Source organism: Canis lupus, chromosome 7 (assembly GCF_011100685.1).
Source record: "Canis lupus familiaris isolate Mischka breed German Shepherd chromosome 7, alternate assembly UU_Cfam_GSD_1.0, whole genome shotgun sequence".
Classification (NCBI taxonomy): domain Eukaryota; kingdom Metazoa; phylum Chordata; class Mammalia; order Carnivora; family Canidae; genus Canis; species Canis lupus.
The window spans coordinates 62,067,298-62,091,483 of record NC_049228.1 but is presented as its reverse complement, the minus strand read 5'-3'; the positions used below and the strand labels follow the sequence as shown (position 1 = coordinate 62,091,483).

Below are 24,186 nucleotides of genomic sequence, written 5' to 3'. Positions count from 1 at the left end.
AAAATACAAAAACTCAGGAGACTACATAGGCAAACTGTGGCATATGCATACCATGGAACACTCTTCAGAAGTAAAAAAGGAGGCAGCCCCGGTGGCTAAGCAGTTTAGCACCACCTTCAGCCCAGGGCGTGATCCTGGAGACCTGGGATTGAGTCCCACGTCAGGCTCCCCACATGGGGCCTGCTTCTCCCTCTGCCTGTGTCTCTGCCTCTCTCTGTGTGTGTCTCTCATGAATAAATAAATAAAATCTTAAAAAAAAAAGAAGCAAAAAAGGAACTATTCGACATGCAACAACATAGTTTTATTTCAAAAGCATCATGCTGACAGAATAATCCAGACACAGAAGAGTCCAGACTGTACGTTTCCATTTATGCTGACTTTAGAATAGCAAAAACTAAGCTACAGTATTAGAACATCTGTATCAGGATGTCTACTCATAGCAGTGTTCAGAGAGCCGAAGACTGGAAACCAAATGAACCCTCATTAATACAGAACAGGTGATACTGTAGTCCACATCAAGGACTAGCGTCCTGCCAATGAAAAAGGAAGGAATAGAGGTATAGCAAGTGGGAGGGATTTCTTCAACGTATTGTTTATACACGAGGTATAAAAAAGCATTTGCAAAGTAATCCCATGTTTGTGAAACAAACCCCCATATCCAAATGTGTATAATATGTATATGCACGTGTCTGTTGCATCTGCAACTCATTATAGGGATATGGAGGCGAATTATGGCAACGTACATATTAGGTATGTTAGTATGCATTATGAGGAGAGGAGAATGGAAGGAAAAGATGGAGAAAGGGTCATCAAGCTAAAACAGAGGGACGCTTGGGTGGCTCAGTGGTTGAGTGTCTGCTTTCAGCTCAGGGTGTGATACCGGGGTCCTGGGATCGAGTCCTGCATGGGGCTCCCTGTAGGGAGCCTGCTTCTCCCTCTGCCTGTGTCTCTGCCTCTCTCTCTGTGTCTGTCATGAACAAATAAATTAAATCTTTAAAAACAAAAAAGCTAAAAAAGAATGAGCTAGAAACAACAGTATATATGATATGATTACATTTGTGCACTTCAAATTTATACTTATAGAGGATTAGTCCAAGAAACTACTGTCCATCTTGTTGATATTTTGAATTTGATCCTTAGGTTAAACTAGACCTTCCAATGATGCAATTGGATGCAGATCAGTCCTTCTTCATTTATACAGAATGGAACTTTAAAAGCCCTTTCTGTCTTATAGAGGAGAAGCTAAAGCCGTAAAGCTAACTGACTTGCCCCGAAAACACAGCGAGGAAGTGGCAAACCACGGATTGGCAGCAGGTGGTCTTAACTCCATGAGCCACACACATGTATTTGCTAAATGCCTTCTGAGAGTTTAGCAGTTTAGTAGAAGTTTAGAGTAGAAGAGTTTAGAATTTAGTAGAAACTTGCCTTGGGTGCCAAATTTAAAGAAGTGCCGAGAAACTCAGAAAGCCAGAGAAGTAATATTTGCAAACAAAAATGAAATGAATGCAACCCCCCCCACACACACACACATTTGAACAAAAATATCAAAAATTTCAATAGACAGGACCTGACCTTACTTTGGAATGGCTGGGTCTCACTTGCCTCACCTTAACCCCAACCCCCTTGGATCTGTTCTTTATTGAAAATTGGATATTTTGGGGGGTGTCTGGGTGGCCCATTCGGTTGAGCATCTGCCTTCTGCTCAGGTCATGATCCTGGAGTTCTGGATCCAGTCCCGGATTGAGTCCCTGATCGAGTCCCAGATCGAACCCTGCATCAAGTCCCTCTGCCCTGCACCCTACTTGTGCTCTCTCTCTCTCTCAAATAAAATCTAAAAAAAGGAAATTTGATATTTTGTTCATTATAGAAGGTTTTACATTAATTATGATTTCAAAAGAAATATTGTATGAAAACATTATTTATCTTGATTAGTGAGTTTTTGGTCACCCCTTTAAATGTAGTGCCAGGGACGCCTGGGTGGCTCAGCAGTTGAGCACCTGCTTTTGGCCCAGACCGTGATCTTGGAGTCCTGGGATCAAGTCCCACGCTGGGCTCCCTGCATGGAGCTTGCTTCTCCCTCTGCCTGTGTCTCTGCCTCTCTCTCTTTGTGTCTCTCATAAGTAAATAAATAAAATCTTAAAAAAAAATAACTGTAGTGCCAGAGGGAAGTGCCTCACTTGCCTTCCCCAATCCCAGCCCTGCTCATCTCCATCATTAGGCAACCATGTGAAATGAAGCCAAGCACTGTGTATATCCAAGACTGTTTTCTCTTCTGTGAAGTGGGGACGATTGTTTCCCTGGGTTGTGGTGAGAAACTAAGATGCCTAAGCTAGTGTTTGTGAAATGGACCTACTATTGGAGCTGCTCATAGAGGGATAAGCTAGTTGAATCCCTCAGGCTTGGACCTGCTTGTTACACACTTAGCCTGCCTACGCCCATTGCTGCAAAGTCCTCTGTAATTCTTTCTTTTTTAAAAGATTTTATTTATTTATTGAGACACACACAGAGAGAGAGACAGAGACACAGGCAGAGGAAGAAGCAGGCTCCATGCAGCGAGCCTGACGTGGGACTCGATCCCGGATCTCCAGGATCACACTCCCGGCTGAAGGCGGCGCTAAACCACTAAGCCACTGGGGCTGCCCAATCGTCTGTAATTCTAATCTTTGTTTGGGTGGCTATTTGGCAGGTGCTGTGGACCTCATCAGTCATGCTGCCCCCATGTCTGAACATGTGGCACCAGGACACACCTCTTAAGTAGAACAGTGCTTCTCTATCTCCCACCAGCACATAGATCACTGTGGGGTTGGGGTGGGGGGTGGTGTGAGGATCTGGTTAAAAATTACATTTGCATTTGATCAATCTGGGGTGGGGCACAAGAGTCTGCATTTCCAGCAAGCTCGCAAGTGTTACCCATATTACTGGTCCACAGACCTCACTTGTCTTGAGTGGTAAGGAGCAGTAGCAGGACATGTGGTGAATGGGTCAGCAAGGCTGAAATGCACCAAAATAATGATAGAGCACTACGCCCCAGCACTGGTGTAAGCATTTTAATCCTTACAGTAGCCTGTATGGTGGGTTTGAGCCCACCAAAGACCACCAGTAATACATCTCCAGTCACACAAAGTTAGATTTATTCAGCCTGCTGCAAGAGAGAACACATACCAAGGAACCATATGAGGGAGCTGGAGGGGTTTATTATAGGATTTGGCTTGTGCTGGGGGAGTCTCAGGAGGCCTAAGGGGCTGGTTGCTAGTTCTGGCCTGGATGCCATCCAGGCACAAGGGCAATGCTTGGACGTCTCGGTAATCTCTTCTTTCCTTCCTTCCTTCCCTGCCTCCTTCCTTCTTCCTTCCTTCCTCCCTCCCTCCCTCCCACCTTTCCTTCCTCCCTCTTTCCTTTCTTTTTTTTTCCCCTGGGGGCATGAAGGATTAAAGTAGATAGAGCTGCCATCATAGAGAAGCAGTAGTCACACAAAGTAGTCCGAAGAGGGGCACATGACTTATATCTGTGGTTGCTGAATGTCCTTCTCTCTGTTTTGGATCATACATAGTTGTGACTAGCTTTGGGGCTGGCTTGTTCCAACACAGTTATAGGGTGAACGTCTCTGATTATTGTTTTAATTCCATGAGTGATGTTTATGTTCCTTTAGGAACATCGCAGCCAGTGCTATCTAGACGCCCTGGTGTCTCTGAGGGCCCCTCACATTAGAGCAGCTTGCCTGGGATTTTCAAAGCCCTCCCCAGTGCCTGAAACTGGCCAGGGCTGACAGTGCCATCATGCAGGGGCACCCTGAGCCTGGACTGGAGCTCATGTGGGCTCCAAGTCCTGTGTCTCCCCTTCAGAGCACTCTCTGAATCTCTACCCTAACCACGGAGTCTCCCTGCTGCCCTGAGGAGCTCGAGGACTCATGCCCACGTGGTCATCTGTGGCCCGGTCTGGGCACCTGTTCCAGGAGGGCATCCTGGCAAGCAACTTACTCCCACTACCGGCACAGGGTTCCTTTGGCAGAACTGTGTGAGACTGAGCTGCAGGGTGCTGGTGCGCAGATCTAGACTGATTCAAACTGGTTTTTGTGTTTGTTTGTTTGTTTATTTTTAGTGTTTTATTTCTTAGTGCACTTTTTTTAAAGAATTCTTTTCAGCTCTATTGAGGTATTACTGACAAAATCGTAAGACATTTAAAGTGTATGTTATGGGGCGCCTGGGGGGCTCAGTCGGTTAAGCGTCTGCCTTCGACTCAGGTCATGATCCCGGGGTCCTGGGATCGAGCCCCGAGTCAGGCTCCCTGCTCAGTGGGGAGCCTGCTCCTCCTTCTCCTTCCGCCTGCCATTCCCCCCTGCTTGTGCTCTCTCTCTCTCTGTCAAATAAATAAATAAAATCTTAAAAAAATAAAGTATATGTTGTGATAATTTGATATATGTGTACGTTGTCAAAACATCTCCCTCCATCTAATTAGTTAACACATCCATCACCTGACACATGCATCTTTTTTTTGTTTGGTGGAAACATTTAAGTTCTACTCTCTCAGCAAATGTCGATGATACAATACAGTGTTATCTACTACAGTCACCATATTATAGCTTATGTCTTCAGACCCTATTTATCTTATAGCTGAAAGTTTTCCCCTTTTATTAACCCCCCTATCTCCCCCACCCTGAGCCCCTGGCAACCACTTTGAATACTCTGCTCCTGAGGTTGACTTTTTTTAAAGGTTCCACTCAAATTGTTTATATATTCAGGGCCCCACAGAAAATATTTGCCTGGGGCCCCTCATATCCGAGGACTGGACCATCACAGCCTAGCTAATGGCTGCTGAGGCCATGTTTTACTTTTTCAATTATTATCACCCTCATTATAAAGAAGAGGAAACGGAGGTTCCCAGAGGTTTAACAACTTGCCCAGGATTCTGCAACTGGTGAATGGTGAAGCAGGGACTCAGACTCCAGTGGGCATGCTCTGAGGCTGGTGCTCTAACCCATGTGCTCCTTGGCCACTTTGCCAACTCCAAAGGCACCTTGGATGACTCCAGCCCCATTATCTGTGGTCCGCTCACCACTGATATTTTGAACACTGCTACTGCTTTTTAATTTACTTAAATGGTCTTCTTCTTCTTCTTCTTCTTCTTTTTTTTTTCCTGCATGGTACTTATAAATCTGCATGCATCTTCCATATTTTGCTCTTTCTCTCCTGCCTCCTCCTGACGCTATGTCCTTTGGACCGATACTGATACCCAGTCCAGATTTGTCACAGGATGATGGAAACACTCCAGAGCATTAACTTTGGCTTTATGTGAACACCAGAGACTGTGAACAACTAAGAATGTTCTCTCAAATGGCACGGGGACTATCCAGATTGCTGGGGGGTGGTGCTGAGGTTAGCTGTGAGGAGGAGGCGGCGCAGGCATGTGGGCAGGGAAGCAAAATGTGTTAAGTCTTCTATTATGGGGTCAGCCCACCCAGTGTGGTCACCCTCCCCACTGCTGATTTCAAGAACTAGAACCAGAGAGAAGCTGGGCCGTGACTGAGAGGCTTAAGTACCCTCTCGGCAGAGAGAGGTGGTCTTGTTGCTTCAGTAGTATGAACCTAGTTTATGTCATTGGAGAAGATTCCAGAACACAAAAGCATTTGGAAGCCTCCTCTGAGTGAATTCAATGGTCAATCCGCTTTGGAGGCAGTGTCTATAAGGGAGAGAGCATTGATTCTGGAGCCTATTGACATACGCTGGAATCCCAGCATTACTAGTACTGGAGCTGTGTGACCCTGTGGAAGTTACCTAAACTCTCTTTGCCTCAGTTTCCTTATCTAAAGAGTGGAGATAATAATTTCTTCCTCAAATGACTGTCGTGAGGACCGAATGAGATGATGCCAGTACAGTGCCTGGTACAGAGTATGCTGTGGCTACTGTTCTCCTTTCTATCTGAGACTGTCTTATTGAGGCCAGCCGAGATCATGGGCTGGCTCTCCCTTGTGTCACTTCAGAAAGTTAAGTAACTCTCTCCCACATATATGTAGTTTGTTTTGAAAAATCAGTTACAAAAAAAGAAAAAAGAAAAAGAAAAAGAAAAATCAGTTACAAACATCCATTATTATGTCCAAACCCTTTGTGGCCATTTTTCCATGTTTAGCCTGATTCATTCCTGCAAATATTGAAGATCAAAAGCTCTGCTGCCTGCTGTGCAATAGAAGCTTCTTTCACTCATCCAGAAGCTTCCCTTTCAGAGTTCACTCTATTCTTGACCTTCTTAATTTCCTTGACACTTGAACATCATCTTTCTCCTCTAAGCATTTTATCACTCACCACAGTATTTCCGGTAGGTTTAAGACTTTCTTAAAACACACTTGCAAGAGTATTCCAGGGCTGAGGGCTCCTGTTTTCTTCCTCCCCATCAGTGTTTCTGTTCTGAAGGCTCAGCGTGCTGTGGGCCATTTAGAGAAGGTTAGTTAGTGGCCTTCACTTTGGGGTTAGACGTATCTAGGCTTGACTCTTGTCTGTACTGTTCGGCAGTCAGCTGTGTGACTCTGTCTCCTGTGTTAGGTGGATATAACATGAGCAGCTGCCACAAAGCTAGAGGGGGTCGGGGGAGGGGGCACATAGGGAAGTGCTCGGCAGGGTGGCACAAGGCAGAGTACCAGGTCTGAGAACTGTGGCAGACCTGGTGGCTGTGTTCAGTGGCCAGTCCACCTTAGAGCAAACCTCATCTCTTCTTGCCTAACTCTTGCCAGCCTCCTCTTGACCAACTTTCTGGCCTCCTACACTATCCATTTTGCATACTGTTGCCAACTTCTATTCCTAAAATGTGACTTTTACCATGCTGTCCTTCTACTCAAAAAAAAAAAAAAAAAAAAAAAATCTTCAAAAATTTCCCCTTGACGAGGCTTGTGTTTAGAGCCCTGTATGGAATAGCCTCACAATTCCCTCCCTCTCTTTTCTCAGCCTCCTCTGCCTCCACATCCCTGCACCTGTCTTCAAACATCTGAGGATGCTACAAATATCTGGCGACGCCAACAGGCCTGCCACCCAGCCTACAGACGTGGGAGAAATGAACGCCCCCAGGGAAGTGGAGATCTGAACTGTGCCTCCAAGTGTGAACAGGGGTTTTGTTGGGGGGAGTTCAAGTCACAGGAGAGCAGAGTCTCTGGCAAGAAAGGATACAATGAAAAGAGAAGATGATGGCAGGACACAGGATATGGGGGCAAAGAAGCCTGGGCGGGCTGAAGTCTGGAGTGTAAGTGGGGCGGTGGGAGGTGGGGACAGGTGGTGCCAGGCTCCCTAGACCAGTACAAGGCTTTCTTTGGGTTGTAGCCTGTGCTCAGAGGAGGTTTCTGACCATTCTTAAGCAAGGATGTAATATTTTTTTCCAAACAAAAAGAGCAGATTAATGGTCATAAAAGAATTTCATGGTTATTATAGAGAATTGGAAAAACAGAATACTGAAAAAATAGAAAAGTAAAGATTAGAAAATAAAAATCTTATGGACTGGAGATAAACATTCATAACATTACTGTATTTACTTTTTTAAAAAAGATTTATTTATTTATTTATTTATTTATTTATTTATTTATTTATTTATTCATGATAGACATAGAGAGAGAGAGAGAGAGAGGCAGAGACACAGGAGGAGGGAGAAGCAGGCTCCATGCCAGCAGCCTGATGTGGGACTCGATCCCGGGATTCCAGGATCGCGCCCTGGGCCAAAGGCAGGCGCTAAACTGCTGAGCCACCCAGGGATCCCCTGTATTTACTTTTTTTAAAAAAAAGATTTTATTTGTTATTTGAGAGAGAGAGAGCATGAGTGGGGGGTAGGGAGGGGCAGAGGGAGAGGCAGAAGCAGGCTCCTCACTGAGCAGGGAGCCCCAAGTCAGGGCTCCATCCCAGGCCCCTGATATCATGACCTGAGCCAGGCAGATGCTTAGATACTTAACTGACTGAGCCACCCTGTATTTACTTCTTATTCTTTCCCTCCCTCTCAGCATAACTGCCACGTAATGAGTGCTTACTATGTGTAAGGTGTTGTTATGAGAGCTCTCCTCATTCAATTCTCACAACAGCCCTGTGTTGTAGACAAAATAATTATTTGCATTTAGAGATGGGGAAATATTAGGAAACTTCTCTGGGTACAGTAAGTGGTAAGTGGCAGAGCTGGGCTTTGGACCAGACAACGGGCTCTGAACCCCTAGGTCATGTTGCTGCTCGGCAGTCAGTCAACACAAATGCACATATACATAGAGAAATGTAAAATCTTTGCTTAAAATGGAGTCGGCATCCCAATTTTCTCATTGGAGTTTAAAAAAAATTTGGTGGGTGCATGAAGGAGCTGTGTAGGTGGGGGGTAATTCAGAAAGTGTGCTGGGTAAGACAAGTGAGCTGCCACAAGAAAGAGATGGATGAGGTTCAGTGGTGAGCCTGGGGGTGGGGAGGAAGTGATGAGTATGCTGACCTTTTGGAGATGGAAATAACAGACAATGACTAAGTGTGTGTGCCCCTGAGAGTGTGTATGTGTGCATGTGTGTGCCCATGTGTGCGCATATACGTGTGTGTGTTGAGGAGGTAGTTGAGGGAAAGGGAGTGGTGAAGGAAATCCTGAGGATTCTTTATGGAGCACCTCGGTGAGTGGTAAAGCTGTCACAGGAAAGAGGAAAGTTAGGGGGACCAGGAGGGGATGAGTTCCTTTGGGGCCTCATGAGAGACCGCTACCTGCCAGCTGGACATGTTCACTAGGCAGTTAGACACATACAGGTGGAAAACAGTGGAGTTGGCTGCATTGTTCATACTGAAGTCTAGGGACACAGAGGTTGCCTGGGAAGAATGGATGGAATGTTTAAAAGAAGAAACAGCAGAGGAAGTTTAGGGACACATCACACAGGACGGCAGAGTCGGATGGCTGGACTCGAGAGTGGCCAACACACAAAGATCATAGAGCTGGATAGGATGGGATCAGGAGGAGGCTGCTGGACTCAATGCTCTTCTCCCCAAACTCTTTTTTCTGTGGGGTCATTTCTCACCCACCTTTCAAATCCATTTTTGCATGTTCACCTCTGCTTCACTGGTCACCTTCATTGTCCCAACCTGGAGTGCTGTGCCTCTGTTTCTCTAAGATCAGCTTACACCCTCACTTCCTTCAGCAAGCTTTCCCAACTGCTCACCACTGGGCCTCCAGCTCTCTGTTTACCACCCGCACTCCCCACCATCACTTATCTTGTTTTCTCCCAAGATTCCAGGCATCTGGGGCAGGGACTCTGCCTTCCTTGGAACCCCACAGTGACAGATGACAAAGTGCTGATTAATTGGTTGCTTATAACTCATAGAATAGAATCTATTATCTACTTGTACAGTTTAGATTTTTAAAAATACACTTTCTTTACATCAGGAGCTCCTCTACCCTTTTTAGCTCAGTCACAGCCTTGTGAATTCTTTCCATGGCATCTTCTTCCCTGTTCTCTTGGCATTTTGCTCCTCAAACATTCCACAGGCAGCCTGGGAGCTGACACACATCTTTTGTTCCTTTACCCTGTCCTCACTTCTGCATTGGTCTCTATTGCAGACGTCCCTCACTCCCAATTATGACAACCCCTCCTCCTTGAACCCATAGTGCACTCTTTCTGGCCTGCCATGCTTGTCTAAACATTTAGCTGTTTTTAAGTATTGACTAATCTGATGGGGCTGAGACAGGTATAGTCTGCTCCATGCGTTTCTTGCAGCAGGAATTCAGTGACTCTGCCAGTCTTCTAGGCAACTGTAATGGCAGGTGTTGGATCTCCACCAAGAACTGCACAACTTTACCTTGAGTTCTTCCAATCCTCCTAAGTTCCACGTAGAGCTGGAAAGAACCCTCACGTATATGCAAGTGTATATGTGTATACATGTGCGTGTGTGTATGGGATGAGCCATGGCAGTGATTATGATGACGACGGCATGGATAATAATCACCACCATTTTCTCAGCACTTGCTACATGGCAGGCACTATGCAAAGTGCTTTACAGACATTGCTTCATTCAGTCCTCCCTTCTCTGCCTGCTACCCTTCCACAAGCTGTGGAATCTTGGAGTTGCTCTTAAATCACTGCAGTGCTGGCTATGAATTCTTGGCTTCCACTATAGGGGTGAGATGAGAGTAGACCCAGAAAATTTCTACAATTGGCACAAAAACTTTGGAGAAAATCCATGGCGGCAGTGAAGTGAATCGACCTGCCTTATCTCATCTCTATCTCTTATCACCCCTCTTCACAGAGAGTGACTGGGGTCTGGATGCTACAGGGAATCTGGGGAAGCAATGACACTTGACCTTCCCCTGGAGATCCAGTGCCTGTGGAGCAGGTGTCTGTGACAATATGCCACTGGATAAGCAATGCTTGATGGGATTCTAATTAAATTAACCAGAGAAGACAGAATCTAGGAGGGAAAGTTTCCTTAAAAAGAATCGCCCATCTTCCCAGTCTTGCTTCTTAAACTTCCACTCCTGCTTAGGGCGATTACCATTCTAATTGGAAAGAGGTAGAAAGCCAATGGTGTGGATGTTGAGAAATACAAAATAGAACATTTCCCTATTTCTCTAAATTGTCTGAAAAAACATCCAGTTGAGGAAATAAAGAAAAGGGAACTTCGCCGAGTGATGTGATTGGATGTGGGGACAAGGAGAGATTGAATTTGGTGTCTAAGGTCCATGAAGTGGCGTGACACGATGGAAGACTGCACAGATCTCGATCCCAGAATTTAAAAATAAAGCCTTTCAAAAACATCCTTAGGTTTTGCAGTGCTGTTCCATTTTGAAAAGGCACAAGAACACACTCTAAAATAAAAGGTGATTCGAGAAGGATGACCTACGAGGGAGGGAGGAGGCGGCGAGGCATGAAACACCAGACTGGTGGGGGGAGGAAAGCCAGTGGGCATGAGGCGGAGGAGTTTTCTGGTTCCTGTCTTAGTCAGCTCCGGCTGCTATAACAAAATACCATAGATGAGGTAGTTTTAAAAAACAGCTAAACTTATTTCTTTTCGTTCTGGAGGTTGACGGATTCGGCTTCTGGTGAGAGTTCTCTTCCTGGCTCGTGGATGGCTGCAAGAGGGTCTCTTCTTCTGAAGAAAGTCATCTTGCTGGATCTGCTGGATCGGGGCTGTATCCTTCTGACCTCATTTAACCTTTAGTTACTTCCAGAAAGGCCCTACTCCAAATTCAGTCACACTCAGGGTTAGTTAGGGCTTAAACCCATGAATTTGGGTGCAGGGGGCGCCGGGGTGGTACACACAAGCAGATTTTTTGGCAAATGGCTATAGGCTATGGGGAAGGGGCCAGTGAGAGCAGGAAAGGCAGAGAGGACTCGTGGGAGCTATGGGTAGGATTTTTGGTGTCAGGAAAGTGGAGAGAGTAGACGACTTCTCAGTAAATTCCGAGGCCAGTTTATCTGATAAGAGGGAATGGGCTTGGAATTTGAGAACAGCAAAAAAAGATCCAGAAAAACCTCTGGGGGGAATGAGATAAGAAATAAACCGGGGGCTGCCATGCGGTATCAAGGTTCTAGAGAGGTGGGCTACCATGATTGTCATGCAGACAGCAGCACTAACGTCATCTCCTTACGGAGGTCTCGCCTGACCACACTGTTTTAATTTTCTGAATAGCACTTAACTGTATCTGATTAAGTTCTCATTCCACCCCCTACCTTCTTGGATGTAAACTCCAGGAGACCCTGGATTTTTTGTCCTTGTGTGTTGCTATTTCTGGGGCTTGGGGTAGTGAGTGCCTGGCACAGTAAAAACCAAGGAAGTCTCTTGGTGGGCTGTGGGCTGCAAGGATGAAATGACTTTGCAATGGCATCAATGAGAAGAATCATGTGACCTCCCCCCACCCCGTGTCACTCAGGCTCCCAAGACGCAAAGTGTAGAAGGAGAAAAGTCATCCAGGACTTGCACTGGCAAGGTGGGGATGACAGAGGGGCCACACAAAGGAGACATTTGAGGGTGTTAGTGAGTGCGCTGTGTAATGAGCACAAGCTGAAAAGGAGATAGAGATGACCAGGAAGACAGGCAGGCAGGCAGGGAGGGAGGATCAGAGAGGTAAGAAGAGAAGAAGCAGAAGCAAGGCTCAAAAAGCAGGTTTTGGTAGGATCTAATAGGAGAATGAGATACTCTGGTCAAAAGGAGGAGGCAAGAGCCAAGGTTTGCTGAGTCGGTAAGGTGCCTTGTGATGAAAATGTCCAGCGTGTGACTACAGGAGGCTGCCAACACCACAGGAGGTGGGGGTGGGGTGGGCTGAAGTTTAGCCCATCAAGGCACCATGAAGCAGGGCAGTCCTTCCTTCCTTTTTTTTTTTTTTTTTTTTTTTAGGGCAGCCCTTCCTAATGTGTTCCTGGAGCAGGAATTCCCACAGTTGATGGTCTTACCAGAACAAAGGGTTCTGTGGTCAATGATGTTTAGGAAATACAAGTTAGAAAACTGATTGATGTATTGCAGGATTTCTACAAATTTTTGAAATACTTAAGAAGACTTCAAAGAAAAGTATAATGCTTCCCAAATCTACTTGACTGATGAATCCTTATTTCTCTCCAGGAACATCCTTATGGCCTACTGTTCCCTGAGAACAGAGGTTCTCACAGTATGGTCCCTGGGACAGCCACCAGCATTCATTGGGGACCTGTTGGAAATGCACACCCTCAGCTCCTATCCCAGACCAATCTTATCAGAAAGTTGGGGTGGAGGCAAGACCCTGTTTAAACAAGCTCTCTGGGCAATTGTGATGCATAGTAAAGTCCAGAACCACGAAGCTAGGCAATACTTTAGAGAAGACCAATTTCCCAAATCTGGGAAAGACTATTCGTTAAGGGGTCAGAGGAGTCATTCGTGTTAATACTAAGGTCATATAATATGACTGCAAGAGTTGAAAGGGAGAAGAAAAATGTGCTTCCGATTGTAATGTGCAAATTAAGACAAAATTTAATACTAGCCTAATTAATAAATCACATCAAGATTTGAATACAAATGACTTGGGATTGCCTATTCCTTTGGATTATTCATCTTGTTATGGCCCTCTGTTAGCATGAATCAAGAGCTGACTTTTTTTCCAATGCACTTTATCAGGTTGTTGAGAAGGGAGAGGGGAAGAAAGACAAATGGATTTGAAAATGATTTCCTTTCTTCCCCCTTTCCATCAATCTTTTGACTGAGGTTATCAAAGAGTAATTATGAGGCCAAAAGGTAGACAGCAATGGAAAGAAGAGAAGATAGATGACATGGAAACTATACCATCACCTCTTAAGTAACAAAAAAACTGGCTGTAAGTATCTGTATTACATGTCTGGCTATCTAAACTCATATTTAAAAACAGATTTAAAAGCAATTATTTGCAAAGAGCTTTATAAATCAATCAGCTCAGGAGCACTTTATCTACTTCTATAATAAACGATTATTGGGTTAGCACAAATTTATCAGAAGGCATAATTTTCAAGTGTTAAAAAGTGTATCTGTTCTATTCCTTAGCAGAATAATTTGGAAAGGCGTTTGTTTACCATATATTTGTAGTTTGCAAAAGAGCTGTCAAAAAATAACTCAGATATATGAATGCTTCAATGATACAATGAAAAAAAAAGTGTGACTCAAAGCAGTCTCTGCAGGTTTCCAAAGTAAAATTTGAATCTAAGTCCATATCTTAAAATGCATTTTGACACAGAATTTTCCTTAAGAGGGAAAAAGAAACAAAGAAGGCCCCTGGAACAATTATGCAGAGCTAAACGATTGAGCTTTTTAAAGTGCTTTAGCTAGAAATAGTCTTAGTTTCTAATGCATTTAGACATAAAGACATATCAGAAATGAAAGAATAACATTGTTCAAAGATTTGCATGAGCACAAAGGCTTAATTGGAAGAAAAAAATGATAAGAAATGTCTCTGATTTCTTTTCTTCTTCTTCTTTTTTTTTTTTTTTTTTTTGGAAATGTCTTTGATTTCTTAAGGTAGAAATCTGTAGAACTTCCATTCTGTCTTTCACTTACTTGGCCCTAGTTCATTGCCCAGCAATATCCATGACTGGGAGGCCCCCTGTGACTCCATTGGTCATGAACTCCCATGGCTCCTTCTACCACGTGGGGATGAGTCACACTGGAGGTAGGTCTAAATTAAGATCTGTATTTCCTATGGAAAACCACCTCCAGCTCTTAGCTTGTTTAATTTGTGCAACCTTAGAGTGATCCATTTCTTGATGCTTTAGGTCTTTGAGTCATGTAGTGATTCCACAGTATTGTCAGCACTGAGGAAGGCTTCCTTCTGAAATTTTGTCCCTTGTTTGGAGAATTATCTATTCTCCCAAACTTCATTCAGGCATACTGCAGAGAAGTCGGGTTTAAAGTCATTAGACTGCAGATTCTAAACCCTGTCTTTTGTCCTCAGAGTTGGAATGGCATTTCTGATCAGAGAGAGGCTGAGTTAGTTCATATAGCAGGTGAATTTCTTTCACCTGGAACGCATGGGTAACTGCGCTGGCTAAGAGCTAGGCCCTATGTACTGAGGAAGGCAATGGCCATCTGGCAAAGCACCTGGATCATCCTACCTCCTCAAAAAATGATGAGCAATGACTCTAGAGAGGAAGGCAGTGCTGAAAAGAAATGGGACCAACCCCCATCTTTGTGGGCTACACACCATTTCTCAAAAATGGTTCTGAGGTTATAAATATCTAAGGGCCCTGATGGAAATTGTGAAGGATCAGATAAGACACTGCACATTTTCTTCATGTGCCTTCTCTTACACCGTTGAACAAAATCCCTGTATTCTCTCACTATTGATTTCTCTTATCTCTAAATCACTCTAGCAGTTACAGGGGGAGCCACCATCTAGCACTGTAGTATATTACAGTCTCCCCATTAATTTGGTTTCCTGTGTTTCTTACAGAGCAGGGCACGGAGTGAGTATTTCTTTTCTTCGTTTGATAAATGGGGAAGTCAATGACACCCACCTTATAGGTGGCTGAGAGGAGTAGAGGAGCTAACATGTGAAGCTTCTAGCACAAGAAAAATGCTTAATAATTATTAGCTAGTAGTAACAGTCATTATTAATAAATGGCAGCAGTGCCTGGCATTGAAGAGCACAGACACAGAAGCCTGAGCATGTTGTCCAAATCCTGGTTTGATCATTCACCAGTATGTGATCCTGGAAAAGTTACTTAATCTCTCTGGGCCTTCATTTCCTCACTTTTTTTTTTTGAAGGCTGTATTTATTGATTCATGAGAGACACACAGAGAGAGGCAGAGACATAGGCAGAGGGAGAAGCAGGCTCCTTGCGGGGAAGCCCCATGCAGGACTCAATCCCAGGACCCCTGGGATCACAACCTGAGCCAAAGGTAGAAGCTCAACCACTGACCCACATGGGTGCCCCTGATTTTCTCATTTAAAAGTGGGGATTCCAATAGTACCACCCCCTTGGGTGATGAATGAAGATTTGATTCAACACTTTATTACAAAGTCTTTGGAAAACAGCCTGGCACAGAGACGGCACTGTACTCGTGTCACCCCTCGGAGGTGGTTGTAACATGAAGCCAACGTTCAGGGTCACACGGCTAACACGGGTTCACGGTTCTGAGCGACTTGAAGACCCAGCTCATCTATCTCACTACCCCTCATGAGAGAGTTCCCCGGGGGTCTCCAGTTGCATATGACTGTTCCATTCGCCGGTGGCACATGCCTGCCTAAGGTGGCTCATCATCTTCTCCAATATCTCTGATTACTAATTGGGCACCCAGATGCTCTCAGCCCACAGCATGTGCTAGCATCCTACATGTGAGAGGTTGACAGCACTGTCTTGTATCGATTTGCTTAAACGCAGAGGAAAACAGAACTCTTACTTGTCTCTGGGAAACTTGGCAGTGAGTGGATTCGAACAGGCCCCAGTGCCTGCTTTCTCTCCCCTCTCTGGTCCACGGCACAGGTGACTCTGACCTGTGGCTTCTTCCACCTGCCCCCGCCGAGTCTCGGTCCCCGGTAGTCGCTGCCAAGGAGCCAAGGGAGGTTTTTTCAAAGCTGGCTCAGACTTTCTTTGCCACCGAGGGTGGGGCAATGGTGAGGAAGTAAGACCAGAGGCCAGTCCAAGAATTTGCTTGTGAGTGTATACCACTGCCATCTGCTGGATGGAATGGGTATCAGACCTGCTCCGACGTTTCTTTGCCCTGTAATAAGCAAACTCACGGATTCCCATGATGGGTCCAGAACCCAGGGTTTCATCATTTCATGGCATCTGTTCTAAACGTCTTCAGATTTTGTAAATCTCATGACAGCTGTGCACAGAAGGACTATCAGGTGAGTAATCAGAAGGTAAGCTGATGACATCTTTGAAGCAACGCCTCTCCAGCGTTAATAGTCACCCCAGATGAAATTTAGTCTGTTCCCAAATGGTTGATCTAATTGGTTAGAATAAGCCCATAATTATCCAGCAAGGGCATCTGGCAGAGCTTGGACCTTCTTGTCAATGGCAAAAAGTACTTACGGGGAAGTGAAATCACCATCTGGCTTTATTCTTGTGTTCTCCGAAATTCCGTATTCATGAATCCAACAATTACTTTTTGAGCACTTAGCCTGTATGCCAGGCACATATTAGGAACTAAGGAAGCAAAGAGGAATAAGCATAGTCCCTGTGGAATGATATTAAATGGACATTTTCCAAGTGCTTCCTATGTGCCAGGCATATTTGCATTCCATCACATCTCATCCAATCCTCAGAACTACCCTAGGATTTATTATTATCTCATTGACAATGATCGTATATTATTTCATTTACAAATAGCTTATACTATTAACTCATTTCTAGTGACTATTAGTGTGGTCCTTTACAGTTCCGAAAATTGAAGCTTAGGGAGATTAAGTAATTTACCCAACTTAATAATCAGTTAGGAAGAGTGGGAGTGGGATTTGGATGTGGGCAGTGGGAGTGGGTGGGTGGAGGAGAAAAGCGTTGATGCCATGGAACAATGTAGATGTCTTTTCCCCCCAAGAAGAGAGTCTGGGTCTTCCATTTGACACACATTTTCTGTTCCATTAGCTACAGATTTCCAGCAAAGAGAAAGTGCTACACAACACCAGGTAATGTAGCAGCAGAAGCTTTGGGAAGATGGATTAAGAAGACTATCCCTCCCTCTAGCAAGCATTTGAAATCTATCTAGTTCACATTCTCTTCAGTTCTTAACAGCAGCCTCCGTGTGGGCATCAAGACCTGAATTCTTGTCCATTCTCACTGGGTGGAAAATGAATCCCCATTTTGGTCAGCACGACAGATATGTGAGAGTGAATGATTTGCTCAGCACAAGCTAGGAAGCGGTTCAGATGTATGATCACAGCAACCTCAAATTACTTCTCATTTGTTCTCTGGAGAGTGTTAAGAGTGGGATGCAGGTGCTGGTGAGGAGATACTGGGGAGGGGGTGGGGGCAGATGAGAGAGGAGAGGATGGATGGAAGCTGGTGGCAGAGAAGAGAAGCACCCTGTGCCAGGTGCCTATGAAAAATGCTCAAATAGAATCCACTGGACAGAAAACTAGAAGTATAGATGGGACAGCAGAGCGGCTCATGGTGGGTAGGGGTTTGTAGTCAGCCTGCTGGGCTAGAATCTCTGCTGTGCCACTAGCCCAACCTTCGACCTCACACAAGTCACCATCTTTCTATTCCTTAGTTCTTTCACCTGTAAGATGGGGTTGCCTCACTGCGTTGTTTTGGGGGTTTAGTGATGGAGTCCAGATTGCCCTCTGCTACTTGCAGCAAGGGGCCAGAATTCGGATGGATCCTTCAGACAAAAAATGCCCTTTAGGTTTTCTTGATGCTACTTATTTACACATCAGTTTGCTATACATACTCATATTTTGCCTCCACGATCCTATAAGGCAGGTTGGAGAGATATTGTCATTCCCATATTTATACAAGAAATGCATCCCCCAGTGAGTTGGTTGAAATGAAGATGTTTTTCCAAACAGAGCCTGCTCTCGGGGCCACCTACCTGAGAATCGTGGGTGGGGGGAAGCGTCCCATGGAATTGCATTTGTGTATCAAACTCCTACACAGAGAGTGATTTTCTAATTGTTTCCTGGAAATAAGTGAAACTCAAATTTCTTGGAAGGAGCTCCAACCTGGAATCTCCTGGAAGGAGTACAACCAGCAAGAGGAAAAGAAAGTGATCATAAGCATTCATGGCAGATTTCTTTTACTGAAATTCTCTTTCTAATACTTTCTGATGTTGAAAGAAAAACCGAATACCTAATTTTAAGGTTATTTTAAAATTAACCGTTTATCAGCCAATGTTATTTTGGGGGTGAATAACATATTGGGCAAAACACTATCTCTTGATTGTTACATGTGCTTGTGAAGCACGATGTGAGGGAACGCGTTTTAGAGAAATAAGAACGAATGGAAGGAATGGACAAGATATTAGAAGTACCGGGGCACGTGGGTGGCTCAGTTGGTTGACCAGCTGCCTTCAGCTCAGACCACGGTCTCAGGGTCATTGGGCTCCTGCTTAGTGGGGAGTCTGCTTCTCCCTCGGTCCTTCACCTTGCTAATTCTCTCTCTCAAATAAATAAATAAAATCTTTTTTTAAAAAAAGCATACTTCTTAAAAAAAAAGATATTAGATATACCACAGCATCCACTTAAGTAGAGGAGTGTTGTATTGAGACAACAGTAGCCAAGGATCAGTACAAAAAGTTCGGGACATGTGAGGGGACGCGAGCACTCAACTCTAACTACGGGGAGAAAGCAGAGCTGCAGTGAACTCCAATCAGACCAAACAAACGTCACTACTACGTTAAGGTCCTTAAAAGCTCTGTCGATGAGCGATTTGTGATAATTGTGCCAATTGTGTGTATGTCGATGGGCTTTTAAGAAGCAAGGTCAAAGAAGTTTCCTAATGATTTAATACATGTTTGTGAAATTTTTCACATAGTTCTTTGCACTCTAAGGCACAGACCTGATTTTCTTTCAGAAGGTGATACACGGGCCTCTTCAAATGTTGAATTTCAACTTACCTGGAGTTGCATAAACGGAACATCATAGTTTAGTTCATAAATGAAAAGTCACCGTGGATAACAAAGTAAGAGCAGGGAGACGAGGGCCCACACCGTGGAGGCTCCCCCCATACTTACTGACAAACAAATGGAGAGATGGGAAGCACTCTGGCTTCCCTTGTGAAAGCAATCACAGGAGATGTGAAGGAGGCTCCTTGTTGCTCCTCACTCTGGCTACTGGAAATGAAGTGAAAGGTGCAACACCTGGCCAGTCATCAGAATCCCAGTGTCTTTTTGGTTAATGTGTCAGAAATCTAGGCATCTTCTCCACATGTCTCCCCTTGTTCACTGATAAACCAATCCTTTTACTACGATCCATCAATTTTATCATCTAAATGCACCTTGAATCCCTCCATCTGTCTGATTCGCCTGCCACTACCTGAACCTCAGCTAGGTCTTCTCTTGCCTGGATGACTGTTAGAGCCTTCCAAGGGCTATGCCTCATCCACTTGGTGCCAGCCATTCACTGCCCACAGTGACATGAGAATTATCCTTTCAATTACAAATCTGACTGTGTCCCTTTTCCTTCAAAGCCCTAATTGTTGTTCAACTGTTTGATCAACGTCTGTCTCTCTATGTGAATCATAAGCTCTGGGAGATTGGGACTCTGAATGCCTTTTTCAAATCACCATCGTGTCTCTAGCGTCTAGCACAGTGTCCCGTATACAGCAGGCACAAATAAACAGTTGTTGAAGCAGTGAATGAACTTAATGAATACTGGCTCGTTATTCTTAAAGGATAATCTCTCTGTTTTGCTTTCTGCACGGTTATCTCAAATCACACTCATCAACACGCTTAACGTGATTTACATCTAGTACATTTTTATGAATGAAAAGCCAGGGTGCCTAAGAAAATTGAATTGTTTCTCACTTCTGCATGAGTAAGCTATTAAAATAAGCAAGTGTGCTTGCATCCGAAATTTTTATTTTCCTTCCCAAGATGGTTCAACCTAAAGATGGAGAAAATAAGAGCTCTCCTTGCTTGGGAAACTGTAAACTGCAGTCCCAAAGAAGCTTCAGAAATACAGTTTCAGATCCAACTAAATAAAAGCCTTGATGAACTGACGGTTCACAAATAAATACCCTTCGAATGTCTCCAATATGACGTAAAGGGAAAAGATCAGGGCAGAAAACATCACATTTTGGAATTAGAAAACAATCATTATGATTTTAAAACGTGGAGACAAGAAAGCATCTGTGCAAACAACTTATTGTTAAACCTAGAGCTACGTGGAAGTTTAATTTTCGGAAAGTTCTTGGATACAGTACATCTTTCGCTAATTACTTTTACATTTAAAAACAAATTGCTTTGGATAAATAACTGCCTGCCAAAAGGCCCATAATGCTAATCAACAAATGGAATAATACATTTTCATCATCATCTAGTAGAAGTCTTAATGCATTTACTTTCCTAGTACTTACATAGTATAATTTGTACCATAATTACTGAATATTCTCCAAAATAAATACCTCACATCCGAGTAATGTGGATGGTCAGTAAATCACTATTACTTAAATAACGATGAACCAAGCTATCACCCAGCACCCCTACTATGCAAGCCCTGGCAAAGAATTACAGACATGAAAATCTTACAGCTAGAAGAGAGACCTCTAGTGTGTGTTAGAGAACTTTATATTGTGCTTCGGGCATAATTAATACAGCAAAATCACTGCAGTCATTTTGAATACTGTGGTGGGAGATTTTTTTTTTTTTTTTTTTTTTTGCCAACTATCATTCACGCTCAATTCATTTCAAAATTTCTTCCCATTACTTTCCTTTTTATCAACACATTGCCTAAACCGGTGAAGTTTTCTCGGCGGTGCAAAGTTTTAAGATTCAATGGCCACCTCTGCAGCCTAATTAGTAAACATTAAACCTACTGTCATCATAACAATCGCTAACAATTCTTTGCATTCAAGCAGCAGCAGGACTCCCGTGCCAAATTGTTGCAGCCAGTGTGCGGTCTCCTGAACACCAGCCCCTCATGGTAAGCCAAATGCCACACAAATATAAACACGAGGGATAGATGGGCACATTGCCCATTATCCAGGAGACAAACGGATCCACTACGATTTCAAATTCAACCAAGTAGGTTAGCTATTAGGTGCCACAGATTCCCACCGACGCAGGTAAATTCCTTGATGTAAAATCAGATTTAATGAATCATGCTAGGGCATCAGGCTCAGCCTTTACAAATCCTTTATTTTCTCCTCTTCCACATTAAAAACACATTTGAGATAAACGCAGAAGATGTTTCTCAAAAAAACACACATACACACAAAACAGGAGGTCTCTTAAGGAGTCTACTGCTGAGAAGGTAAAAGCATTTTGCTCATTTTTAATTTGCTAAAACAATCCAAGCATGCTTGGTACCCAGAGGGTATTCTCAAATAAACTTGTATCTCTAGCTGCCAGCTTAGTTGATTGAAAACAGAAGGCAAACGTTTCTTAAAGAATGAGTATGTTAAACTGTTATGTCTCTCCCAGTCGCAGCAAGGACACACACACACACACACACACACACACACACACACACACACACACACGTCAAGGATTTGCTTGAAAGCAGCCGCCGGTTCTCTATGATCTAAAAGGGAATGCAGCATTTGTACCCAATTACTGCTGCCTGCTGCGGTGCGGCTCGTACGCGGAGGCCGGTGCCACGGGGAGCACTGGACAGTTCCCGCGAGCCGCTCCCCACGCACAGGGCCCGCAGCCCCATTTGCAACTTTGCTAACTTAGTTGGCTCCCGCCCAGCCGGCCCCCGAAGCACAGTCACGGTGAAACCGTTTTGATACCAGAACATCATTTCCACGACAGTGCGAGCGCGAGCGCGAGTGCTCGGAAGCACAAAGGCGGGCGCTGCCGACCCGCTCAGGCTAGGAAGTTTCGGGAGTCGGGCGGCCGGGCGGAGCGCGCGTCCAGGTAAGGGCTGCCCGCGCCCCGGGGCTGCTTCCCTCTCCCCTGGACGTGTTTGGGGCTCGACCTCACTTTTGCAGCGAATTCACCAGAACGCGCCCCCGGACTCCGTTCTCTTTGCAGGAGGCTCGGACCCTTTATTTTCCAGCCGGGTCCCCCTGGGGGGCGGGAGAGGAAGCACACTTCACATTTCCATAGAGAGGGGCGGCGGCGCGGGGCGGAAAGAGGTCAGGAGGGAGCCAAACTGCATCCCCCCCCCCCGCCCACCCCTGTGCCCCCCGCGCCGCGCCGCGCGGCGGAGACGGGAGCGGCCTGGAAACTCTGTCCCTTTAAGGGAGCCCCGGGCGCCAGCAGGGGAGGGAAGGCTGCGGGCCCGGGCTCGGCTGGGCCGGGCCGGGCCGGGCCGGGCGCTGCGGGCTCCGCGGAGGGGCGGCGAGCGCGGCCCGGCCACAGCCATGACCTGCAGCGCTCGCCCCCCGCCCCCTCCCCGTCCCCCGACCCCGTCCCCGCCTCCCGAGGAGACTCGGGATCCGGAGCACGTGCCGTGCCCTTCATCCGGGGAGGAGGTGGGGAGGAAGAGGAATGGGAGCTTTTTAAAAATAAATGAAACGTTTGCACCCGGGAGGGGGGGCGGCCGGGAAGGGAGGGGGCGGGAGGGGGCTTTAAAGGCGCCCGGGTGGGCGGAGGCGGCGAATCCGGCTCAGCCCGGCCGCGGACGCGCGGAGGACGGAGCCGGGCACCGGCCGCGGCTCACAAAGGGGAGCGGCGCGGGCCTGCGGCGGCCGGAGGGGGGCGACCCGCCCGGGGGTGCGCTGCGCTCGGCGGCCACAATGGCGTCTGCGCGGGGCGTCCGGGGGCGCCGCCGGGGCCGCGGGCGAGCGGGGGGGGGGCGGGAGGCGGCGCGGAGCCCGGGGAGCCCGCGGGCGCTGCGCTCGGCTGGGGGCGCTCGGGCCGCGGCGGCGGGAGGCTGTCGGCGGGGCTGCTGGGCGGGCGCGGAGCTGGGAGCTGGGAGCTGGGCGCTGGGAGCTGGGCGCCGGGAAGAAAGGGACGCGCGCGGCTCGGCGGGGAGGGCGGGGGCGGGGCGGGAAGCCGCGGCGAAGCGGGTGGCGGGTGGCGGCGGGCGGCGGGCACAGGCTCAGGCTCGGAGAGCCGCGGCGGCTCCGCTCCCGGATCCCGAGCCGGGCCCCGGCGCGCGGGCTCCCGCCGCCCCGGCCCCGCCCCGCCCGCGCCCGCCCGCGCCCGCCCGCGCCCGCCCGCGCCCGCCGCCGCCGCCGCCGCCGCGAGCCCGGGAAGAGCGCCGCGACCCCCAGCCCCGGCCCCGCCGCCGGCCCGAGCGGATCCCGAGCGGATCCCGAGCGGATCCCGAGCCGCCGCGCCGGGCTGCGAGTGTGCGAGTGTGCCGCGCTCGCCCCGTGCCTGGCACATGCGTAAAAGCGAGTTGCGCCCAAAGTCCCAGCCATACCCTCCTTAGCAAATAATAACAAACCCGAACCGTCAGATCTTACCTGAAACATTGAAGCACAAAGTCTCTCTCCAAGTCCCCTTTTCCTTTTCCTCTCCCCCCTTTTCCGATTTCTCTCCCAGCGATCTGCTCGGCTCGCCACACCAGAGAGAAATGCAATAGCTTGGCTAAGGTAGACAGAACAAAATACAGAGAAGAGTTGCTCCAGGGCTTTGAAACCCCTCAAGGCAAGGATCAGGATACAATTAGCTCATGCCTCTACCTCCAGTCTAAATCAATCTCCAAAATAAAACTTAAATCAAATTAACCGATCACAGGGCAGACAATTGATCTCCTGCAAAAAATAAAGCTCTACGTATACGTATAGATAAATATACATATAGGAAATTTTTTTCCCAGTTTTTTTTTTTTTTTTTTTTTGTGGAAAAACAGTCTTATTCCAGCCTCCAACTTGCTTTTTACCCTCCTCTTGCACAGAAAAGCTGATTTTAATCGTTGTGATTAGTTTTGATGTAACGTTTCCGCGGGCGATTTCTGCAAATGGATGGAGTGTTTCTTTGCCAAAAGAGGGAAAAGCAGCAGATGATGATAATTATAAGGATTGTTGGTTGTTTCTTTTTATTTGTGTTTAGGGCTCTCCCTTCACTTTCTCGAGTTGACCTGACATTGCTGTTACACTAAGGTCGCACAACTTGTTGATGAGGATCACCGCCCTGTCTGATCAAAGGATAGGTGATAATTTGGCAACAGAGCGGCACATTTTTTGGTTCCTTTGGCGACATAACGTCCCAA

At 46.3% G+C, this 24,186-nt stretch overlaps 1 protein-coding gene and 1 long non-coding RNA gene across 2 annotated transcripts in view; one reads left to right on the top strand and one right to left on the bottom strand.

Moving 5' to 3' along the window:
• KCTD1 (potassium channel tetramerization domain containing 1) overlaps positions 1–23,569 on the bottom strand; it is a 183,895-nt gene extending 160,326 nt beyond the window's left edge. The window contains exon 1 of the mRNA XM_038543619.1: positions 23,438–23,569. Coding sequence (XP_038399547.1) covers positions 23,438–23,446 — 9 coding nt within the window. The 5' untranslated portion in view covers positions 23,447–23,569. The remainder of the gene's footprint in view (positions 1–23,437) is intronic.
• Positions 9,964–12,924, top strand: LOC111096790. Its single transcript, XR_005362544.1, has 3 exons — positions 9,964–10,797; positions 11,000–11,181; positions 12,537–12,924. It is a non-coding gene; the product is annotated as an uncharacterized LOC111096790 (long non-coding RNA).
• Positions 23,570–24,186: the final 617 nt, after the last annotated feature.